The sequence below is a fragment of the Anomaloglossus baeobatrachus genome, chromosome 2 (assembly GCF_048569485.1).
Source record: "Anomaloglossus baeobatrachus isolate aAnoBae1 chromosome 2, aAnoBae1.hap1, whole genome shotgun sequence".
Classification (NCBI taxonomy): domain Eukaryota; kingdom Metazoa; phylum Chordata; class Amphibia; order Anura; family Aromobatidae; genus Anomaloglossus; species Anomaloglossus baeobatrachus.
In genome coordinates, this window is record NC_134354.1 from 801,190,482 (window position 1) to 801,210,437 (window position 19,956).

The following is a 19,956-nucleotide window of genomic DNA, read 5'->3' on the forward strand; positions in this document are numbered from 1 at the left end:
AAAACTCTGACACACTGTGTGCACACAGGAATAGACAATGAGAGACTCAGGAAAAAAGCAAGAGCAGGAAGGTAAAAACAAAAAGGCAACAAGTGTTAACTCCATATCCACACACAGCAGCAAGTATAGCAACCCCTAGTTAAGTCTAGATCACAGCCCCTCACCAGACCAGCTTAGATAAACTGTTGCTGGCATAGATGGAAGGATCTACCCAGCATATATAGAAGGGGAACAAATTTCATTGTCTACCCCACAACATGTGATCAAAGAAGACTAACAAGCAGACTATCAGAGATGAACTCTTGCTAGCCTGCCTATGAATCATCACTTTGCAGGGTGTCGGCCGAGTCAGCCTGTTGATCACAGACACCAGAGAAACCATTAGGCGGAGTGTCATAATCTGTAGTCTGCACAGGACCCGATGCCTCCATGACGAGCGGCAGAGTTTTCAAATATCTCCATGTGACAATTTATCAGTCATGATCTCCTGGTTGGAGATCACTGGTGTATAACAAAGTGATTGTGAGTGTTTGGGTTCCTCTAATTATTCTATTATTATTTGACTTTTATTTCTTTCAGAAACAGCAATAAAGATCCCGATAGTGTGTGTGGTGCTGGAAGGAGGCCCGGGAACCCTGGATGTAAGTACCCGGTACACCCGGCAGGATTACATGCTCATGCTCCTTTATGTCAGGCTCTTCTATTCATAAATTTGGACCGATCTCTCAGTTCTGGGGTCGGTTTTGTAACAGTGTGTCCCACCAGCCTGCACCATAATGTAATCAGACCTCCAGAAGTATTGTAACAGCCTGTCCCTCCCTGGCCTATGTGTCTGGACTTTAATGTAATCAGGCCTAGGTCAACATCTAGTGGGCGACTGTGTCTTTGTTCTTCTCTGCATGGGACTCAACCAATACCAGCCTGTAGTTCCTGGAAACTTCTCCATATAAAGTCACATACTCAAAAGTGGGTGTGAACTCTTTCCCATAGAGGGGATCGATCCAAGGAGAGGTGGACGAATCAGCCACATGTTTAGTTAGTTGATGCTTTGTTGAGTGAAGGGCTAGGATCTGTTCCTGAGGCCAGGTCCTGGTGACTGTGTATGGACTATAGGACATTGAAGATCAGCTGCTATGTGGGATTGTGTTGTCTCAGCCACGCTGCTGGATTTAAGGAACTCCTCTAAGGACTCATTGTGGATTCTAAAGAACCATTTGGATATTGGATGTTCTATGCTCCCTGTCTCAATAAATCTCGTTGGATTGATCCTCGACTTCGTGTCCCTGCCTGCTCTGTCGCATACCCCATCACAAACTGGTTGGCAGCAGAGGGATCAGAGGAGAAGGAATGGAGGGCAACAGCCCATCAACATCTGGAACCAGAACCTCAGAGTACAAAAACAACCTACAAAAGAACCTACAAACAAAGGCCCGTGAATTAGGAGTCTGCTACAAAGGACTCGCCAAAGAACAACAAATTGAGGCTTTGATAAGAGCTTGCCTGCAAGATGGCACCGAGGAAGTATTTCCAAAGCAAGGGGAGGAAAGACAGGAGCTGGAGGTAAATACCCAAAAAAGTCAGTTGGTTGTGTGGTATGAGGAGGAGATGACACTGCTTGGAGATGAGGTCACCATTGAATATAAGATGTATGCCATTCGCAGGGCTCAAGAGAGGGCAGCATTGCTGGAGAGGAGGCTTGCTGTGGAAACAGCTAGAAGCTCCAGACAGACTGTATCCACAGCACCAACTATGAGGGAATTCTCCAGAGTGTCCCGCAAGGACTTTAAGCCATTTAATGAGGCTGTAGGCGACATTGAGGGTTTCTTCCAGGACTTTGAGCATCAGTGCCGATTAATGGACGTCCCAGAAAGGGAGCGAGTCAGACACCTGGTTTTGCTCTTGGAGGGTGGAGCTGCCGAAGCCTATAGAGCTATGGACACTTGATGGAACTCTGAGTATGGTGAGATAAAAGAGACCATTCTAGAACATTATGCCGTGACCCCACATACATACAGGGCTCAGTTCCGTACTTTAGCCTGTGATGGGGAAGTGTCTTTCAAAATGTATGCCCACAGGCTCAAGCAGGCGTGTCAATGCTGGCTGGAGGGAGAGGGAGCCTTAACTTGGGAGACCTTCCTCCAACTCATCCTGAAGTAACAGTTCTATGCGAAATGCCCCACCGAGATCCAGGAATGGGTGCGTGAGAGGAGACCAGAGACAGTGGAACAAGCTGCAGCTCTAGCTGATGAGGTGCTCACTATCAAACCTCAGTGGCAGAAGCTACTAGCAGATGGAGAAAAAATGACCAGCACCCCAACACCAAAAGTCCATTGTCCTTCAGTACCCAATATTCCTCGACCTCCTAGGTCACGACCTCATGTGGATACCCGTGTGAATGTGCCTCCAGTTGCTCCTACCACAATTTCTGAAATGCAACGAGGAAAGAAAGTGGTAGACTGAAGATGTTATGGCTGTGGTCATCCCGGGCATCTGCAGGCCACATGCCCATCTATCCAGTGGAGTCATCCTCCAAATCGACAACCACCTGCACATCCATATCAGTCACCAAATTCTCCTACCTGCTTCTCAAGAATGCAAACTGGAAGGAGTGAGATGCAGAGGAGATGTTATCAATGTGGGCAGCCTGGCCATCTACAAGACACTTGTTCGGCTGGTCAACTGAGGAATGACCCTGCACCAAATCGACCCATTAACTATCTACAGCCAAGTACAATGAGGGAAGAGGTGTCACCCCTTCAAGGTAACTTGCCATAGACTCAGACACTCATGTTTGACCACTAGGTGTTTATGGGGTGCAGGCCACAGCCCCGATGTTACGAATCGGCGCCGCCATAGCCGCAAGCAGCCTGCTGCGGTTCCTGTCGCGCCCAGGCGCGGCTGCCGTTTTGGGCCGTGCCTCGGGTCGTCCAGCTGGCTGCTTCCTCCTCCATGTCTAAGTGTGGAGAGGCGGCTAGTGCGCATGCGCGCGGCGATTTACACCAGCCAGAGCCTAAGTCCAGTATTTCGCCTAGTGAGCATGCTCAGCCTGATAGTGCCATTCCTGAGGCTAAGTCCTCAGTTCAGGCTATTGAGCATGCTCCTACACTTAGTGCGAAAAGCCTCTTTGCACAGGTACTTGGACATGGTGCCATGTCTAAGTCCTGTGTTGTGCCTACTGAGCATGCTCAGGCAGATAGTCTGATTTCTGAGACTGTTGTTCAGGCTACTGAGCATGCTCAGGCACTTAGTGCATTAGAGGCTAGGTCCGGTAAGGACCTCACTGGCCATGTCCGTGAGGTTAAAGGCTCTGATAGGCCGACACACATCAGGTGTCCTGATGATGTGGCCACTCTGGACTGGCTCGCGGAGGCCCGCCCCTATGACCTGGCACCTCACCATTGGTCGTCAGACGATGACTGGTAAGGTGTTTGGGGCGTGGCTGCCATGAGGTCATCAATGACGTGGTGGTTCCAGATAGGCCGCTGGTGATGTCGCTGATGACATGTTACTCCGCTATTGGACCCTGGAGGTGCCATTGTGATCCACCCTGGGTTTGGGCGGACCCAGTTTATAAAAGGGGCTGGAGACAACATGGAGGTACGCAGTCTTCTCATATGCTTGTTCTCAGCACATCTCCATGTATAGAGCCCATTGCGGCATAAGCCTTTGTGTGGAAGCGGTAGGTAGGGTTAGGCGAACGGTGCCTGTCATGCCAAGATTCATGGCTCAGCACATCAGGGTCAGGTGCCGGGCTTCCCTCCTGCCGTTCCAGTCTTGCTGCAGGAGCCCAGTGTCGTTAACTGGGCTGTGGCTGCTGCGCCACTTGTCCGGTTGTGCCCACTACGCGCACGGACAGCGTACCCCAGGACCCCTGTGGTGTTAACAGGGAGTTTCTGGGTTGGTTGTGCGGACCCGGTTATCCTTTTCCTCTTCCCAGTCAAACGTTAATCGGAGGACCGCTCGGCCTGACATGTCCTACACACGAGGCCGACAGGGTGCTTTCATGGCGGTCTTCCGGTCAACGCTACCTGGTCACCACCTGGCCTGATGTGTTCCCTGCACACGTGGTCGGTGTAGCGCCAGGTACACCAAAATGCTAACTGTGTTGTCGTCCGGTCTGACGTGTCCCTACACACGTGACCGGTTCCCAGGTTTCCTGGGTTATCTCAGAGCCATGCTGCTCTGTATCCTCCGCCAGCAGCTCCTTTGTCATCTGGAGCACGGTGGGCCCCCGACTGGTGATTGGAATATTTACCACCTTATCCTGATCTGCCAGAACCAGAGTTCCTCTTATCACTCAAGAAAGCACTTACAGGAGGTTGTACTGGATGGACAGAGAGTTCTTGGTTTTTGTGACTCTGGGGCATTTCTCACAATAGCTGATCCCGAGTGGTTCGGCCAGAGGTGATACAGCCAGTACCAGGGTTTACTATTGAATTGGCTGGAGGACAAAGGAGAAATGTCCCAAAAGCAAGTGTAGAACTGGACTTTGGCTTTGGGGTCAAGAAATGTGTGGTTGGGGTGATGAGCGGCCTGCCTGCAGATATTCTCCTAGGCAATGATGTGGGAGATCTAAAATGCCGATTTGTGGGTGCAGAAAGCAGTGTTTAAGTAAAGGAGGATACAAACTGGAGCCCAACCCTACAACTCCTACATACACTAAAGAAGATGGCGCCAACACAAAATGCCTGATGGATTGTCCAGTCAGGAGGAGCCCTGACAAAGGTCAGCCATTTTAACGTGTACTTGACAAGTGACCTGTTGAGGTCACTAGTCCGTACACAACTTGAGGGGGGAAGGGGTTGTAACAGTGCCCACCCCCCCACCCTGCACCATAATGTAATCAAGCCGTCAGCAGTATTGTAACATGTACCTCCCTGGCCTATGTGTCTGGACTTAAACGTAATCAGGCCTAGGTCAACATCTAGTGGGCGACGACTGTGTCTTTGTTCTTTTCTGCATGGGACTCAACCAATACCAGCCTGTAGTTCCTGGAAACTTCTCCATATAAAGTCACATACTCAAAAGTGGGTGTGAACTCTTTTCCATCCAAGGGGTGGATCTAAAGGCGGCGTTACACGGGACAATATATCGTGCGATCGCATGAGCGATCGCACCTGCCCCCATCGTTTGTGCGTCACGGGCAATTTGTTGCCCGTGCCGCACAAAGTCGTTAACCCCCGTCACATGTACCTACCGAACGACGTCACTGTGGGTGGCGAACATCCTCTTCCTGAAGGGGGAGGGACGTTCGGCGTCACAGCGACGTCACACAGCGGCCGCCCAATAGAAGCGGAGGGGCGGAGATGAGCGGGACGTAACATCCCGCCCACCTCCTTCCTTCCGCATTGCCGGCGGCCACAGGTAAGCTGCAGTTTGTCGTTCCCGGGGTGTCACACTTAGCGACGTGTGCTGCCATGGGAACGATAAACAACCGGCTCGCAGAAGGAGGAATGATTTTTTGAAAATGAGCAATGTGTCCACGAGCAACGATAAGGTGAGTAGTTTTGCTCGTTAACTGTCGCTTGTAGCTGTCACACGCTACGATATGTCAAACGATGCCGAATGTGCGTCACGGAATCCATGACCCCGACGACAAATCGCCCGATATATCGTAGCGTGTAACGCCCCCCCTAAGGAGAGGTGGAAGAATCAGCACCATTTTTAGTTAGTTGATGCTTTGTTGAGTGAAGGGCTAGGATCTGTTGCTGAGGCCAGGTCCTGGTGCCTGTGTATGGACTATGGGACATTGAAGATCAGCTGGCACGTGGGATTGTGCTGTCTCGGCTACACTGCTGGATTTAAAGAACTCATCTAAGGACTGTTGTTGCATTTTCCTTGGCGTCGGATTGCTATGTGGTGCCCCCGTATCTGTTTCCTTTGTGTGGACTCTAAAGAACCATTTGGATAGTGGATGTTCTATGCTCCCTGCCTCAATAAAACTTGAATTGTTCATCGGCCTGGTGTCCCTGCCTGCTCTGTCGCATACCCAGTCACAGGTTCCTGTCAAAAGACCCTTGCAATAGATACAGGTGACATTGAGTTTGTCTGATCTCCAGAATGAAAAGCTCCAGATCTGACCGTTGACCGGCTATTTACTGAAGATCTGATGGGTAGTAGCAGCCACTGTCCAGGGTCTGTTGTGGAACCACATGCCGGCTATTAGGACTCTTCCTGCTGTGATCAAAGGAGGGTTTGGTTATTACTGGGTCACTTTCTCTTTATCTCTTTCCTTCATGATATTGAGACAATCCGAAGGAGCTATGTTTCCTGCTCCAGGTCTGGTCGACTGGTGATGAATCCTTCATTATGAGGTTCCACCACACCATTAAGTACTTACTCTGATCTCTCTGCAGACAATCTACAGCTCCATGTGTAACAACACGCCATGCGTCATCGTGGAGGGGTCTGGGCGCGTTGCTGACATCATCGCGCAAGTGGCAAACCTTGATTCTTCAAGGATCACCCTCTCTCTTATCAAGGACAAACTGAGGATCCTCTTCCAGGACACGTATGATAATTTCTCAGAAGCCCAGATCATCATGTGGACCAAGAAGGTAAGTCACAAAGTGAGGCATGTGGCCACAGTCCTTCTCCACTTCTCCCCACCTCAGGGTGATGAAGACTTTACCACGAATCTCCACTAAAGAGATTTTACATTGCAGGAAATTCTCTGTTCACCTTTCCCACTTTATTTCCTGCAGATTCAAGACATTGTGCGGATGGGCTCTCTGCTCACCGTCCTGAGGGAAGAGAAAGTAGGAGACCAAGGAATGGACGTCGCTATCCTGCAGGCATTGCTAAAGGGTCAGTGTTCATGTATGGTATTACAGATGGAAGGTTAACAATCCGGGCTCATCTCAAGGAAGGGCGGCTCCTTGGTCCTGGCGCTCATAACAACATCTGTCCTCTGGGATAATGTCCCAACAAGCACATCCAATGTTCGGGTCTGAGGATGGGATATGGGACAGCGGCTCAGGTCATATTCTCCACAAACCCCTGGATGGTGACCTTGAATCTCACAAGCGCTTGGTTAACAATCCGGGCTCATCTCAAGGAAGGGCGGCTCCTTGGTCCTGGCGCTCATAACAACATCTGTCCTCTGGGATAATGTCCCAACAAACACATCCAATGTTCGGGCCTGAGGATGGGATATGGGACAGCGGCTCAGGTCATATTCTCCACAAACCCCTGGATGGTGACCTTGAATCTCACAAGCGCTTGTGTCTTTCAGCATCTCACAGCACTGACCACTATGGACAAGAAAACTTCGACCACCAGCTGAAACTGGCCGTGTCCTGGAACCGGCCAGATATTGCTGAGACGCAGATCTTTACTGAAGATTGGACTTGGAAGGTAAAGTCCCCGAGCTATTGCTTCACCGCTCTCCCTTTCCTTGCACCTCTCTACCTGCTTCTTCTGAGATCAAGGGCTCATCCGCATGTCAGAGATTTGTCTCATACACAAAAAGTGCTCTGAGCTTCATCAGTGATTGGTTGGTGTCAGCTTTCACTGTCAGTCATTACTTGGGGCCAGTTTTCATCGTCAGTGATTGGTGGGTCTCAGTTTTCACCATCAGTAATTGGTCGGTGTCAGTTTCTACTGTCAGTGATTGGTCGGGGTCAGTTTTCATCGTCAGTGATTGGTGGGTGTCAGCTTTCATCGTCAGTGATTGGTGGGTTTCAGCTTTCATAGTCAGTGATTAGTTGGTGTCAGTTTTCACCGTCAGTGATTGGTCGGGATCAGGTTTTACTATCAATGATTTGTTGGTGGGAAGAAAAAGAAGATGGGAAAGGTGGGAAGAATGAAAATAAGAGGGTGGGAAGAAAGAGAGAAGAGGAAAATGGGGGGAAGAAAGAGAGAAGATTGGAAAGGTGGGGACAAAGAGAAAAGGGGAAATGTAGAGAAAAAGAGAGAAGAAGAGGGGAAACGTGGGGAGAAAGGGAGAAAAAGTGGGAAGAAAGAGAAGAAGAGGAGAAAGGTGGTAAGAAAGAGAAGGGATAGGTGGGGAGAAAGAGAAGCGGGGTAAGGTTGGGAGAAAGAGAAAAAGAGGGAAAAGGTGGGGAGAAAGAATGAAGAAGGGAAAGTTGGGAAGAAAGAGAGAAGAGGGGAAAGGTGCGAAGAGGAGGGGAAAGGTGTGGAGAAAGAGAAGCGGGGAAAGGTGGGTAGAAAGAAAGAAGAGGGCAAATGTGGGGAGAAAGAAGAAAAGGAGAAAGGTGGGGAGAAGGAGAGATGAAGGGAAAGATGGGGAGAAAGAAGAAGAGGGGAAAGGTGGGGAGAAGGAGAGAAGAATAGGGGAAAGGTGGGGAGAAAGAGGGAAGTAGAGGGTAAAGGTGGGGAGAAGGAGAGAAGAGGGGAAATGTCGGGAGAAGAGGAGAAAGATGGGGAGATGGAGAGAAGAAGAGGGGAAAGGTGGGGAGATGGAAAGAAGAGGGGAAAGGTGGGGAGAAGGAGAGAAGAGGTGTGGGGGCTGTGAGGTTTAGGGGTTAGACACAAAAATAGAAAATAACAATGAAAAATGTGAATAAAATGTTAAATGAAAAGGGGGGGAATAAATAATTAATAAAAAAAATCTAATATATAAAGCTGAGTGTATGTGTGTGTGTGTGTGTGTGTGTGTGTATGTATGTCTGTATGTGTGTATGTATGTATGTATGTATGTATGTATGTATGTATGTATGTATGTGTGTGTGTCCGCTAAAGGAATCCGCACCGTCGCACTTACAATTACAAAATTTTGCACAGACGCCTCGTGACTCAGGGAACATCATAGACTATGTTTTGACGGGAAAATGTAACCTCGCATTTTCCAGTTACTCTCCAAAAAAACTGCCTCCATTAAAGTCAATGGAGCTGTGAGCTATTATGTTATTAATAGCAGTTGTGAGTGGTTGCTATAGGAACAAAATAAATTGTTAGTATAAGAAGCTTATGTGTGAGGTAATAAGATAGAGAGAGACAGTCAAAGACACAGACAGTGAAAGAGACAGGCAGACAGTGAAAGAGACAGGCAGACAGGGAAAGAGACAGGCAGACAGGGAAAGAGACAGGCAGACAGGGAAAGAGACAAAGACCAGGAAAGAGACAAAGACCAGGAAAGAGAATGGGGAAAGAGACAGAGACAGACAGGGAAAGAGACAGTTTCTTTATTCTATATTACACACACCCTGAGGAAGTCACGTGTATGAAATGCGTGTCGGGCTGTAGAGGCGTGCTGGGATAAAATACTGACATCTGATCATATACAGCTGGGATTTATCTATTTATTTTGGCATCCGCGCTATTAGCATTATAAATAGCTAAATGTTAATGGTGTACTGGCAGGAAGTGGCCCTGGTGGGATTAATTTACTTACTATACTCTAGGTGTATTGACACCCTAGTTACCCATACAATACTAGGGATCACTAGGAGCAGATTGAGTATAGCTGTGGTATTGCCATTTTCACGAGTGTTTTTAGGGTATATTTCTCTGCCAACCGTCCCAGCAGCCTCTTTTTCTGTGTGTATCTTTTGCATTGTAGGCTCTACTATTTTATTGTATTTATTAAGTGTTTAAATATTATTTCTTAAAAAATATTTTTAACAATAAAAAAATTTATTCTACTAAAAATGATATCTTCTTTAAGTCATTATTTTTCTTCTGGATTATTTTTCCTATAGGAAGTTAGTTTGAGCTTAAAGGGAACGCGGCAGACGGGGAACGCGGCAGACGGGGAACGCGGCAGACGGGGAACGCGGCAGACGGGGAACGCGGCAGACGGGGAACGCGGCAGACGGGGAACGAGGCAGACGGGGATCGCGGCAGACGGGGATCGCGGCAGACGGGGATCGCGGCAGACGGGGATCGCGGCAGACGGGGAACGCGGCAGACGGGGAACGCGGCAGACGGGGAACGCGGCAGACGGGGAACGCGGCAGACGGGGAACGCGGCAGACGGGGAACGAGGCAGACGGGGAACGAGGCAGACGGGGAACGCGGCAGACACACAGACATGGATAGACACAGACACACAGACAGAGAAAGAGACAGACACACAGACAGAGAAAGAGACAGACACACAGACAGGCACAGTAAGAGAGAGACAGACAGACACAGACAGAGAGTGGGATAGATATAGAGAGACAGTTACTATCCCAGCAATACTACAGCTAGTATATGAATAAAAAAACAAATAGAAATCAGGAGTTGAAAAAATAGAATGTTACGTGTGAAAACGTGTTTAGAAAATAGGATAAGAAATGAAAATGTAGAATGTAAAAACAAAGGAGGAAAAAGGAGAGAAAAGTAGGAGGAAGAAAAAAGGGGAGGTTGGAAGAAGGTGGTGAGGGGGAAGAAAGGGGGAATAGGAAGTCAATACCCAGTGTTGATGGTGGATATTTTTGGATGATGTGACTCACGAACGTTAGAGAGAATGAGAGATAAAAGAAGAGCTGAGGCCGTGGGTGAGAGGATGTTCATTACACCTGCAAATATCTGTAGGGTAAATATCGGTGAAGCACTATTGTGACGCCCATGGACTATCCAGGTCGTCACAGGGTTCTGCACAATATGTCCTACCCGTGCAGTATTCAAACCGCCATGGTTCTGTCTCTATCCTGCAGTGCTGCTTCCATCAGCATTCCCAAATCCTAGGTACACCTCGCACCACACCTGTCAGGCACACCAGTGGGCTGCTTAAGCAGGAATAGGGCTGTCTACCTAGGGGTCAGACCGAGTGGTGGGAGGGAGGAAGTGCAGAACAGAAGTAGCTCCCAGTGAGGGAGGATCTGGGAGTAGCAGCTCCCCGGAGTGGAGTAGTAACCCTCGAGCTGTGAAGAGCTCTGAGGAAGCTGGGAGTTGGAGCTCCCAGGGGAGAAGTAAACTAGGTCGCAGACGGTGGTCTGGACCTAGAGGAGTCAGACCCCCGGTCGCAGGGGATTGAGGCTAGGTGCCTGGGACCTGTCAAGGAAGGACGGGCAGCAGCCTGGTGAGGAGAACGGGGCCTTTATGGACTGTTCCCACCAGCTCAGAGATCAGGGACACTAGCACAACGAGGGGGATAGGGCTTTCCTAGCAAGCGGCCCACTGAAATCCCATGAGCCCCTGAGAGCAAGCTCCTTCACTTAGCCACAGTGTGGTGCGGGGCCCGGAAAGCTCCAAGCTACCGGGCCACAACGGACAATCTAAAACTTAGTGCCAGGAGACAGGTTACGGACCACCAGGCAGTGCTGCAGGGGAAGGGATCCGGACGAGCTCCCCTTGAGAGGCAGTGGCGTTCAGAGACTTGGTTTACCCTGTTGTCAGCGTCTGCTTCATTGCTGAGTGAGTACCCGACTGACCCCTGCGCTGCGCCCCACATCCCTATCCAGAGTCCCGGGGCCTACCTGTTACGAACCGGCGCCGCCATAGCCGCAAGCAGCCTGCTGCGGTTCCTGTTGCGCCCAGGCGCCGGCTGCCGTTCTTGGCCGTGCCTCGGGTCGTCCAGTTAGCTGTTCCTTCCACCACGTCTAAGTGTGGAGAGGCGGCTAGTGCGCATGCTTGCGCCGATTTACAGCCAGAGTCTAAGCCCGGTGTTTTGCCTAGTGAGCATGCTCAGCCTGTTTGTGTTATGTCTGAGACTAAGTCCTCAGTTCAGGCTACTGAGCATGCTCCCACAATTAACCCTAACAGCCTCTTTGCACAGGTACTTGGACTTCGTGCTGTGTCTAAGTTCTGGGATGTGCCTACTGAGCATGCTCAAACTAATAGTCTGCTTTCTAAGCCTGTGGCTCAGGCTACTGAGCATGCTCAGGCACTTAGTGCATCAGAGGCTAGGTCCGGTAAGGACCTCACTGAGCATGTCCGTGAGGTGGCAGGCCCTGATAGGGCAGAGGGTGTCAGGTGTCCTGATGACGTGGCAACTCCGGACTGGCTCGCAGAGGCCCGCCCCTATGATCTGGCACCTCAGTATTGGTCGTCAGACGATGACTGGTGAAGTGTTTGGGGCGTGGCTGCCATGAGGTCATCAATGACGTGGCGGTTCCGGATAGGTCGTATGTGACGTCACTGATGACATGGCACTCTGCTATTGGACCTTGGTGGTTCCACCCTGGGTTTGGGGCAGACCCAGGTTATAAAAGGGGCTGGAGACAACATGGAGGTGCGCAGTCTTCACTTTTGCTCAGTCAGAGCACACCTCCATGTTAGAGCCTCATTGCGGCATAAGCCTATGTTGGGAAGCGGTAGGTAGGGTTAGGCGAACGGTGCCTGTCACGCCAAGATTCGTGGCTCGGCACATCAGGGTCAGGCGCCGTGCTTCCCTCCTGCCGTTCCAGTCTTGCTATAGCAGCCCAGTGGCGTTAACTGGGCTGCAGCTGCTGTGCTTTCTGTCCGATTGTGCCCCCTACGCACACGGACAACGCACCTGCTGCGCCACCTGTCCGATTGTGCCCCTACGCACACGGACAACGCACCTGCTGCGCCACCTGTCCGGTTGTGCCCCCTACGCGCACGGACAGCATACTCCAGGACCCCTGTGGAGTTAACAGGGTGTTCCTTATTTTCCTCGGCTTCCCGGTCAACGCTACTGGTGTACCCATCTGGCCTGACGTGTCCTACACACACGTGGCCAGTCGAGAGGTGGCCAGAAACGCTAATCGGAGGACCGCTCGGCCTGACGTGTCCTACACACGTGGCCGACAGGGCGCTTTCGTGGCGGTCTTCCGGTCAACGTTACCTGGTTACCACCCGGCCTGACGTGTTTCCTGCACACGTGGTTGGTGTAGCGCTAGGTGCACCAAAACGCTAATCGGGTTGTCGTCCGGTCTGACGTGTCCCAACACATGTGACCGGTTCCCAGAGTTCCTGGGTTATCTCAGAGCCATCCAGCTCTATAGTCTCCGCCTAACCCTCAGGTGCCAGCAGCTCCATTGTCATCTGGAGCACGGTGGGCCCCGACTGGCGATTAGGATATATACCCCCTGGTCCTAATCTGCCGGTCCCCCCGTAACAGTAAGACTGTGCCAGGGTCTGGCTGGCATGGCGGAGATGGAACAGCTACGTCAGTTCATGCTGCAGCTTGATGCCAGAGTGAGGTCTCTGGAGAAGTCTGCTCTTGCTGCTGATATGGATGATGTGGTGGCTCAAGCGGCTGCAATGGTGTCCGTCACCAAGCCTACTCCAATCCTCCCTCACCTCTCGCTGCCCAACAAGTTTACGGGGAACAGCAAGGCATGTAGGGGATTCGTGAACCAGTGCTCAGTCCATCTAGAGCTGTTGGCTGCATGGTTTCCTACAGAGAGGTCGAAGGTGGGGTTTATCATCTCCTTGCTCTCTGATAGAGCACTGGAGTGGGCTACACCATTGTGGGAGAGGAATGACCCCGTAGTACAGGACTCTAAGGAGTTTTTGGAGTCCTTGCGACAAGTGTTCCTGGGGCCTCAGGTCACTCACGACTCGGCCCTACAGCTACTGACTTTGGAGCAGGGGCGTACCTCCTCAAGTCAATATGCTGTGAGTTTCCGAACACTTGCTGCAGAACTGGGGTGGTCAGAGAGGACTCTCATTCCACTCTTCTGGAGGGGATTAGCCTCGCACGTGAAGGACGCATTAGCGTCGCGTGAGGTACCAACTACCCTTGAGGGCCTCATGACTCTGGCTACACGCATTGACCTGCGGACCGCCGAACGTCAGCTGGAGCGCAGGTCAGAGGGTCATTCAGCCACTGTAGTGGTCTCTCCTACTGCACCTCCCTTAGAGGACATCTCTGTCCCTATGGACATCTCTAGGGTTGGTGTTGCTGGGTCTTCGAGTCGCAAGGGCATTTCCTGTTTCGCTTGTGGGCAGCATGGTCATTATGCCAACCGTTGCCCAAAGCGTCAGGATAAGCGACCACGATTGGTGACCATAGCTGGAGGTAGACTGGACTCTGCGTCATCCATTAGGGTGACGTTTCCCGCGTCCATTTCCTTTAAGCGGTCAACATGGTCCACAAGGGCAAGTGTGGACACAGGTGCTGGGGATAGTTTCATCTCCTCCTCTTTTGCCCAGCGGCATGCCATCCCGCTGGTGCAAATGCCAAGGCCAGTGAGAGTCCGTGTGGTGGATGGGTCTTTGTTGCCCAAGGTAATTCACCAGCGGACAATGCCCATTACCCTTGCCATGTCATCTGGGCATAGGGAGACCATTTCATTTCTGGTTCTCCCTAAAGGTGCAGATGATATTCTGCTGGGTATTCCTTGGTTGAAGTGGCATTCCTCACATATCGACTGGTCGTCTGGGGTGATTACGCGGTGGAGCGAGTCTTGTAGCTCCCACTGCATGTCTCCATCTTCTGCCCGTCGCTCAGTGGTATCTGTGGCGACTATAGACCATTCGAGTGGGAGGGCCGCTAGAGGGGGGGGTACTGTTACGAACCGGCGCCGCCATAGCCGCAAGCAGCCTGCTGCGGTTCCTGTTGCGCCCAGGCGCCGGCTGCCGTTCTTGGCCGTGCCTCGGGTCGTCCAGTTGGCTGTTCCTTCCACCACGTCTAAGTGTGGAGAGGCGGCTAGTGCGCATGCGTGCGCTGATTTACCCCAGCCAGAGTCTAAGCCCGGTGTTTTGCCTAGTGAGCATGCTCAGCCTGTTTGTGTTATGTCTGAGACTAAGTCCTCAGTTCAGGCTACTGAGCATGCTCCCACAATTAACCCTAACAGCCTCTTTGCACAGGTACTTGGACTTCGCGCTGTGTCTAAGTTCTGGGATGTGCCTACTGAGCATGCTCAAACTAATAGTCTGCTTTCTAAGCCTGTGGCTCAGGCTACTGAGCATGCTCAGGCACTTAGTGCATCAGAGGCTAGGTCCGGTAAGGACCTCACTGAGCATGTCCGTGAGGTGGCAGGCCCTGATAGGGCAGAGGGTGTCAGGTGTCCTGATGACGTGGCAACTCCGGACTGGCTCGCAGAGGCCCGCCCCTATGATCTGGCACCTCAGTATTGGTTGTCAGACGATGACTGGTGAAGTGTTTGGGGCGTGGCTGCCATGAGGTCATCAATGACGTGGCGGTTCCGGATAGGTCGCATGTGACGTCACTGATGACATGGCACTCTGCTATTGGACCTTGGTGGTTCCACCCTGGGTTTGGGGCGGACCCAGATTATAAAAGGGGCTGGAGACAACATGGAGGTGCGCAGTCTTCACTTTTGCTCAGTCAGAGCACACCTCCATGTTAGAGCCTCATTGCGGCATAAGCCTATGTTGGGAAGCGGTAGGTAGGGTTAGGCGAATGGTGCCTGTCACGCCAAGATTCGTGGCTCGGCACATCAGGGTCAGGCGCCGTGCTTCCCTCCTGCCGTTCCAGTCTTGCTATAGCAGCCCAGTGGCGTTAACTGGGCTGCAGCTGCTGTGCTTTCTGTCCGATTGTGCCCCCTACGCACACGGACAACACACCTGCTGCGCCACCTGTCCGATTGTGCCCCCTACGCACACGGACAACGCACCTGCTGCGCCACCTGTCCGGTTGTGCCCCCCTACGCGCACGGACAGCGTACTCCAGGACCCCTGTGGAGTTAACAGGGTGTTCCTTATTTTCCTCGGCTTCCCGGTCAACGCTACTGGTGTACCCATCTGGCCTGACGTGTCCTACACACACGTGGCCAGAAACGCTAATCGGAGGACCGCTCGGCCTGACGTGTCCTACACACGTGGCCGACAGGGCGCTTTCGTGGCGGTCTTCCGGTCAACGCTACCTGGTTACCACCCGGCCTGATGTGTTTCCTGCACACGTGGTTGGTGTAGCGCTAGGTGCACCAAAACGCTAAATCGGGTTGTCGTCCGGTCTGACGTGTCCCAACACACGTGACCGGTTCCCAGAGTTCCTGGGTTATCTCAGAGCCATCCAGCTCTATAGTCTCCGCCTAACCCTCAGGTGCCAGCAGCTCCATTGTCATCTGGAGCACGGTGGGCCCCGACTGGCGATTAGGATATATACCCCCTGGTCCTAATCTGCCGGTCCCCCCGTAACACTACCCATACCCATGGAGGGCAATGTCACCTAGCTGCCCCACTCCATCTCCCTGGGTACTCGCAACGGCAGCGGCGGTACTCCCACTTACCGCACACCACGGGTGGTGTCACGAACTATACCAAATCCCCTGTAAATACCCCCTTTACATTTGAGTGTGGCCCCTAAGCCCCCGGGTCCGGAGACCCTCGAGCCACGAACGAACACCACCCCCGAATCCGAGCGGTTCGATCAGCTGCTGGGGCGGCACACTATCACTGTCATGTTATCGCTATCAGTAATTGGTCTGTTAGCTTTCATCTTCAGTGATTAGTCAGTGTCAGTTTTCACCATCAGTGATTGGTCAGTGTCAGATTCCACAGTCAGTCATTGGTTGATATCAGTTTTCATGGTCAGTAATTGGTCGGTGTCAGTTTTCACTGTCAGTGATTGGTCCGTGTCAGTTTTCACCATTAGTGATTGGTCGGTGTCAGTTTTCACCATCAGTGATTGGTCGGTGTCAGTTTTCACCATCAGTGATTGGTTAGTGTCAGTTTTCACCATCAGTGATTGGTCGGTGTCAGTTTTCACCATCAGTGATTGGTCGGTTTCAGTTTTGTGGTAAGTGATTGGACAGTGTCTGATTTCACTGTCAGTCATTGGTTGATATCAGTTTTCATAGTCAGTGATTGGTTGGTGTCAGTTGAGTTGGAGGGTTCATCCGTTTTTCTATGATAAAGTAAAAGCTGAAGGTGTCTCGAGCTTCTTATATTAGACAGTCTGTGACCACACTGACGGCATCTGAGGGCTGTCCGCTTGGTTCTCGTATCCATAGACTTGCATTGATGAATTTGATGGGACAGGACAATATTGGATACATCTCCATGTTTTTATGCGCACCACTCAGGTCACATGTCTGAATTTTCCTTGTAATAATCATAGACTATCACAGACTATCACAGGTGCGAGTACTATCCATGAAAATTACAGAATACATGAGAAAGACTGACATGTGTGAGTGGGCTCTGTCCGGAATGTGTCCTAAGCTCTGGGCCACCAGGAGCCTTCTGAGGAGTCAGCGGCTGAGTGTGAGGGGGATAGCTGAGGCCTTGTTTTCTGTATTTCAGCCCTCGGATCTGTACCCCTGTCTGACAGTGTCACTCATTGAGGATAAGCCTTTGTTCGTCCGCCTCTTCCTGGAGCATGGAGTCAATTTGTCAGAATTTGTAAGTTGGGGCACGCTCACCCACATGTACAACAACACAGACCCTTCCAGCCTTATTCACAGCAAGCTGGAGAGAATGGTGACGGGGGAAGGATCACGACAGAAGGTTGGGGCCACTATCGAACTGCACCACGTGACCCGCGTCCTGCAGGAGATCCTGGGAGATCTCTCTGAACCTCTGTATCCAGAAGATAAACATCACAGAATGCGCAGTCTGGGACACGTCAATGTCAAGGTGAACGTTCCCGTCATTGTATACTGTATATAGATGTAGGACATCACTCAACACTTGCCCCATCTCTCACTATGTCCAGGGATGTTAGACGGGCTCTGGATCCCGGCTATAATGAGCTTGGGATCTGTTCTAGTTCAGAGTGATTTATTAATTGTCACTTTGGCCGGAGTCTCATGAAAGTGTCCTTCTTCCATTCCAGATGAATGGTAAAGTGTCTGTGATGAGAAAGTCTGAGAACCATCAGCAGCTGGAGCACCATGTACGCGACCTTCTTTTATGGTGCATTGTCCAGAATCGGAAGGAACTTGCAGATATAGTCTGGAATCTGGTAATTTCTCCTTCACTTTGTCCCGTTATAATCCCTCCTTGTCACTGTGCTCATTGTATTCACAGAAGGGTTCACATCTCTGCGGTAACCTTGTACTTGACCACAGATTAGGTTTGACAGCTGTAATACACCGCTCACATGTGGAGTCAGAACCTTGTATTCGCTCACATCTCTTCTTTCCTGCAGACTCAGGATTGTGTCGCAGGAGCTTTGGCTTGTACAAAGATCCTAAAGTCCCTCGCTAAGGAAGAAGAGGACACGGAGATCAAAGATGAACTGATGGCCCTGGCAGGTGTCTACGAGGAGCGGGCTGTAGGTGAGCGGAGGCCCTCCACTCACCTGGTTTTCTCTGACTTTATTACCTCTCCCTATGTATCTGTATCACGACAGGGGAGAGAGGTTATACCAGCCATATAGGACAACACGAAGGAAGGGGGAAAGAATGCCTTATAGCTAGGGAAAGAGGGAAGTAGTGACCCCTGACAACAACCTGCAGTTCACCCTCACTGCTCTCACCAACCCTATATAGGCTCCGCACCTGTCGCCGAGCTGGATACCTGAAGCCCTGTCTTCCCCTGGCAAAAGGGCCCTAAGTAAGGATGGAGGGTATGAGCGCTAAGTCAACACCACTAATACTAAAGGAAGACACAAGGAAACAGTACAGGATAAACACGAATGTTATCACCTGAGCCATGGTAGATAGCAAAGACAAAACACGTATCTGAGGCAAAGCAACCACAGACTTCTCTGAAGCAACAGGAGATGACCATTGCAGACCACGGAAAGGAACAAACTATTAACCGCACCCAAGCCACCACAGGGTGAGGTTAATAAAGGAAGTCAGAGAATAGCAACTGAGAGGAAAAACTGACAGTTCTTCAGGGTCATAGAGTCCACGGTGAACTGTCAGATAACAACAAGAGCTGCCAATCTCTGTGATCTTGTAGCACTCGCTACCACTGGATTGTTGGCCGGCCGTGATACCTCTGTGACAGGATATTTGTTTTTTCTTTGTGCAGGAGTCTTCTCTGAATGTTATCGATATGATGAAAAACGAGCAGAACTTCTCCTCATCCGAGTGTCTCCTATATGGGGCAAAACCAGTGCTCTAGAACTTGCCCAGGAATCCCAAGCCCAGAACTTCATGTCTCAGGGTGGAGTGCAGGTGAGTGTGATTTGTCTCTATGCAGACACCTCCACCTAAAAGATGGCAATGGTTGTAAGTGACGTTGTGATGGTCATGAGCTGCTGGGGAGGTGGAGAGAACAGAGGAGGTCAGAGGCATCTTCTTATCATTGAGAAGGATCATGGGGCCTCTGTTCCCATTAATGGGACAACATGGGATGGAGGACTCCATAGACATCACATTCTTCATCCATGTTTACATGTAAAAAACAGAGAGGCAGGTGGAGTCCATTTTATTCCAGAATTCTGAATTGACCTCAACCCCATAGAGTCACATTTTCTGGACCAAAAATAGAGCAAAAAACTCAACAGCTAAAGCCTCTCAAATAACAAGAAGCAAATTGTAAAAATAAGTAGTTTAGGTGGTCTCACCTGTGGTGCATACAGAGGATATTTATCAATATGGGTCATTTTTGGGTCTTGATGGGCTTTGAGTCTTGATGCTTTTTAGTTTAAAATCTGGATCCTGACCTGAGGTTTTCTTTTCCTTCCTACCAGATGTTCCTTACTAAGACGTGGTGGGGTCGACTGTCCGTGGACAATGGTTTTATCCAGATCATGCTATGTATGTTACTCTTCCCGCTCATCTACAGTGGACTTATCACATTCAGGTAGGTCTGGTGCATGTACCTTGTTATTCCCTCGTGGGATGTGCAGACTTACATTATAATGAAGTGCTCCCACGTTATCTTCATTACAGGAAAGGCTATGTGTCCAACCATTCTGGGGTGCAAGGTATCACAAATGAGAGACAGAGCATAAGGAGCCGCCATGAACAGAGCAAAAACAGTGTCCCGCACAACCAAGGGTGAGGTCTGAGGAAAGCACCAAGGATGGCACTGTCAAAAGGTCGAATACAGGCCACCATCCTCTGCCCCTCATAGTGTACTAGACATTCATTTAGATGTTAGGCAATCCTTCTCAACTGTAAAAAGGGGGCTATTGGCCAATCAATCAGCACACGAATACTGCAGGCTACTAATCCAGAAGAGGTCCTTCTATCCGTCAATGAAATCTGACGTCATATAATAGATGAGGCCTTAG

At 50.7% G+C, this 19,956-nt stretch overlaps 1 protein-coding gene across 1 annotated transcript in view; it reads left to right on the forward strand.

The window, feature by feature from the left end:
• The window catches only part of LOC142292392 (transient receptor potential cation channel subfamily M member 2-like), a 379,921-nt gene that overhangs the window by 264,462 nt on the left and 95,503 nt on the right, over window positions 1-19,956 (forward strand). Inside the window, exons 7-16 of the mRNA XM_075337740.1 lie at window positions 580-641; window positions 6,357-6,557; window positions 6,705-6,807; window positions 7,235-7,356; window positions 17,067-17,399; window positions 17,599-17,727; window positions 17,914-18,043; window positions 18,747-18,892; window positions 19,411-19,523; window positions 19,613-19,720. Of these exons, the coding sequence (XP_075193855.1) occupies window positions 580-641; window positions 6,357-6,557; window positions 6,705-6,807; window positions 7,235-7,356; window positions 17,067-17,399; window positions 17,599-17,727; window positions 17,914-18,043; window positions 18,747-18,892; window positions 19,411-19,523; window positions 19,613-19,720 (1,447 nt within the window). The remainder of the gene's footprint in view (window positions 1-579; window positions 642-6,356; window positions 6,558-6,704; window positions 6,808-7,234; window positions 7,357-17,066; window positions 17,400-17,598; window positions 17,728-17,913; window positions 18,044-18,746; window positions 18,893-19,410; window positions 19,524-19,612; window positions 19,721-19,956) is intronic.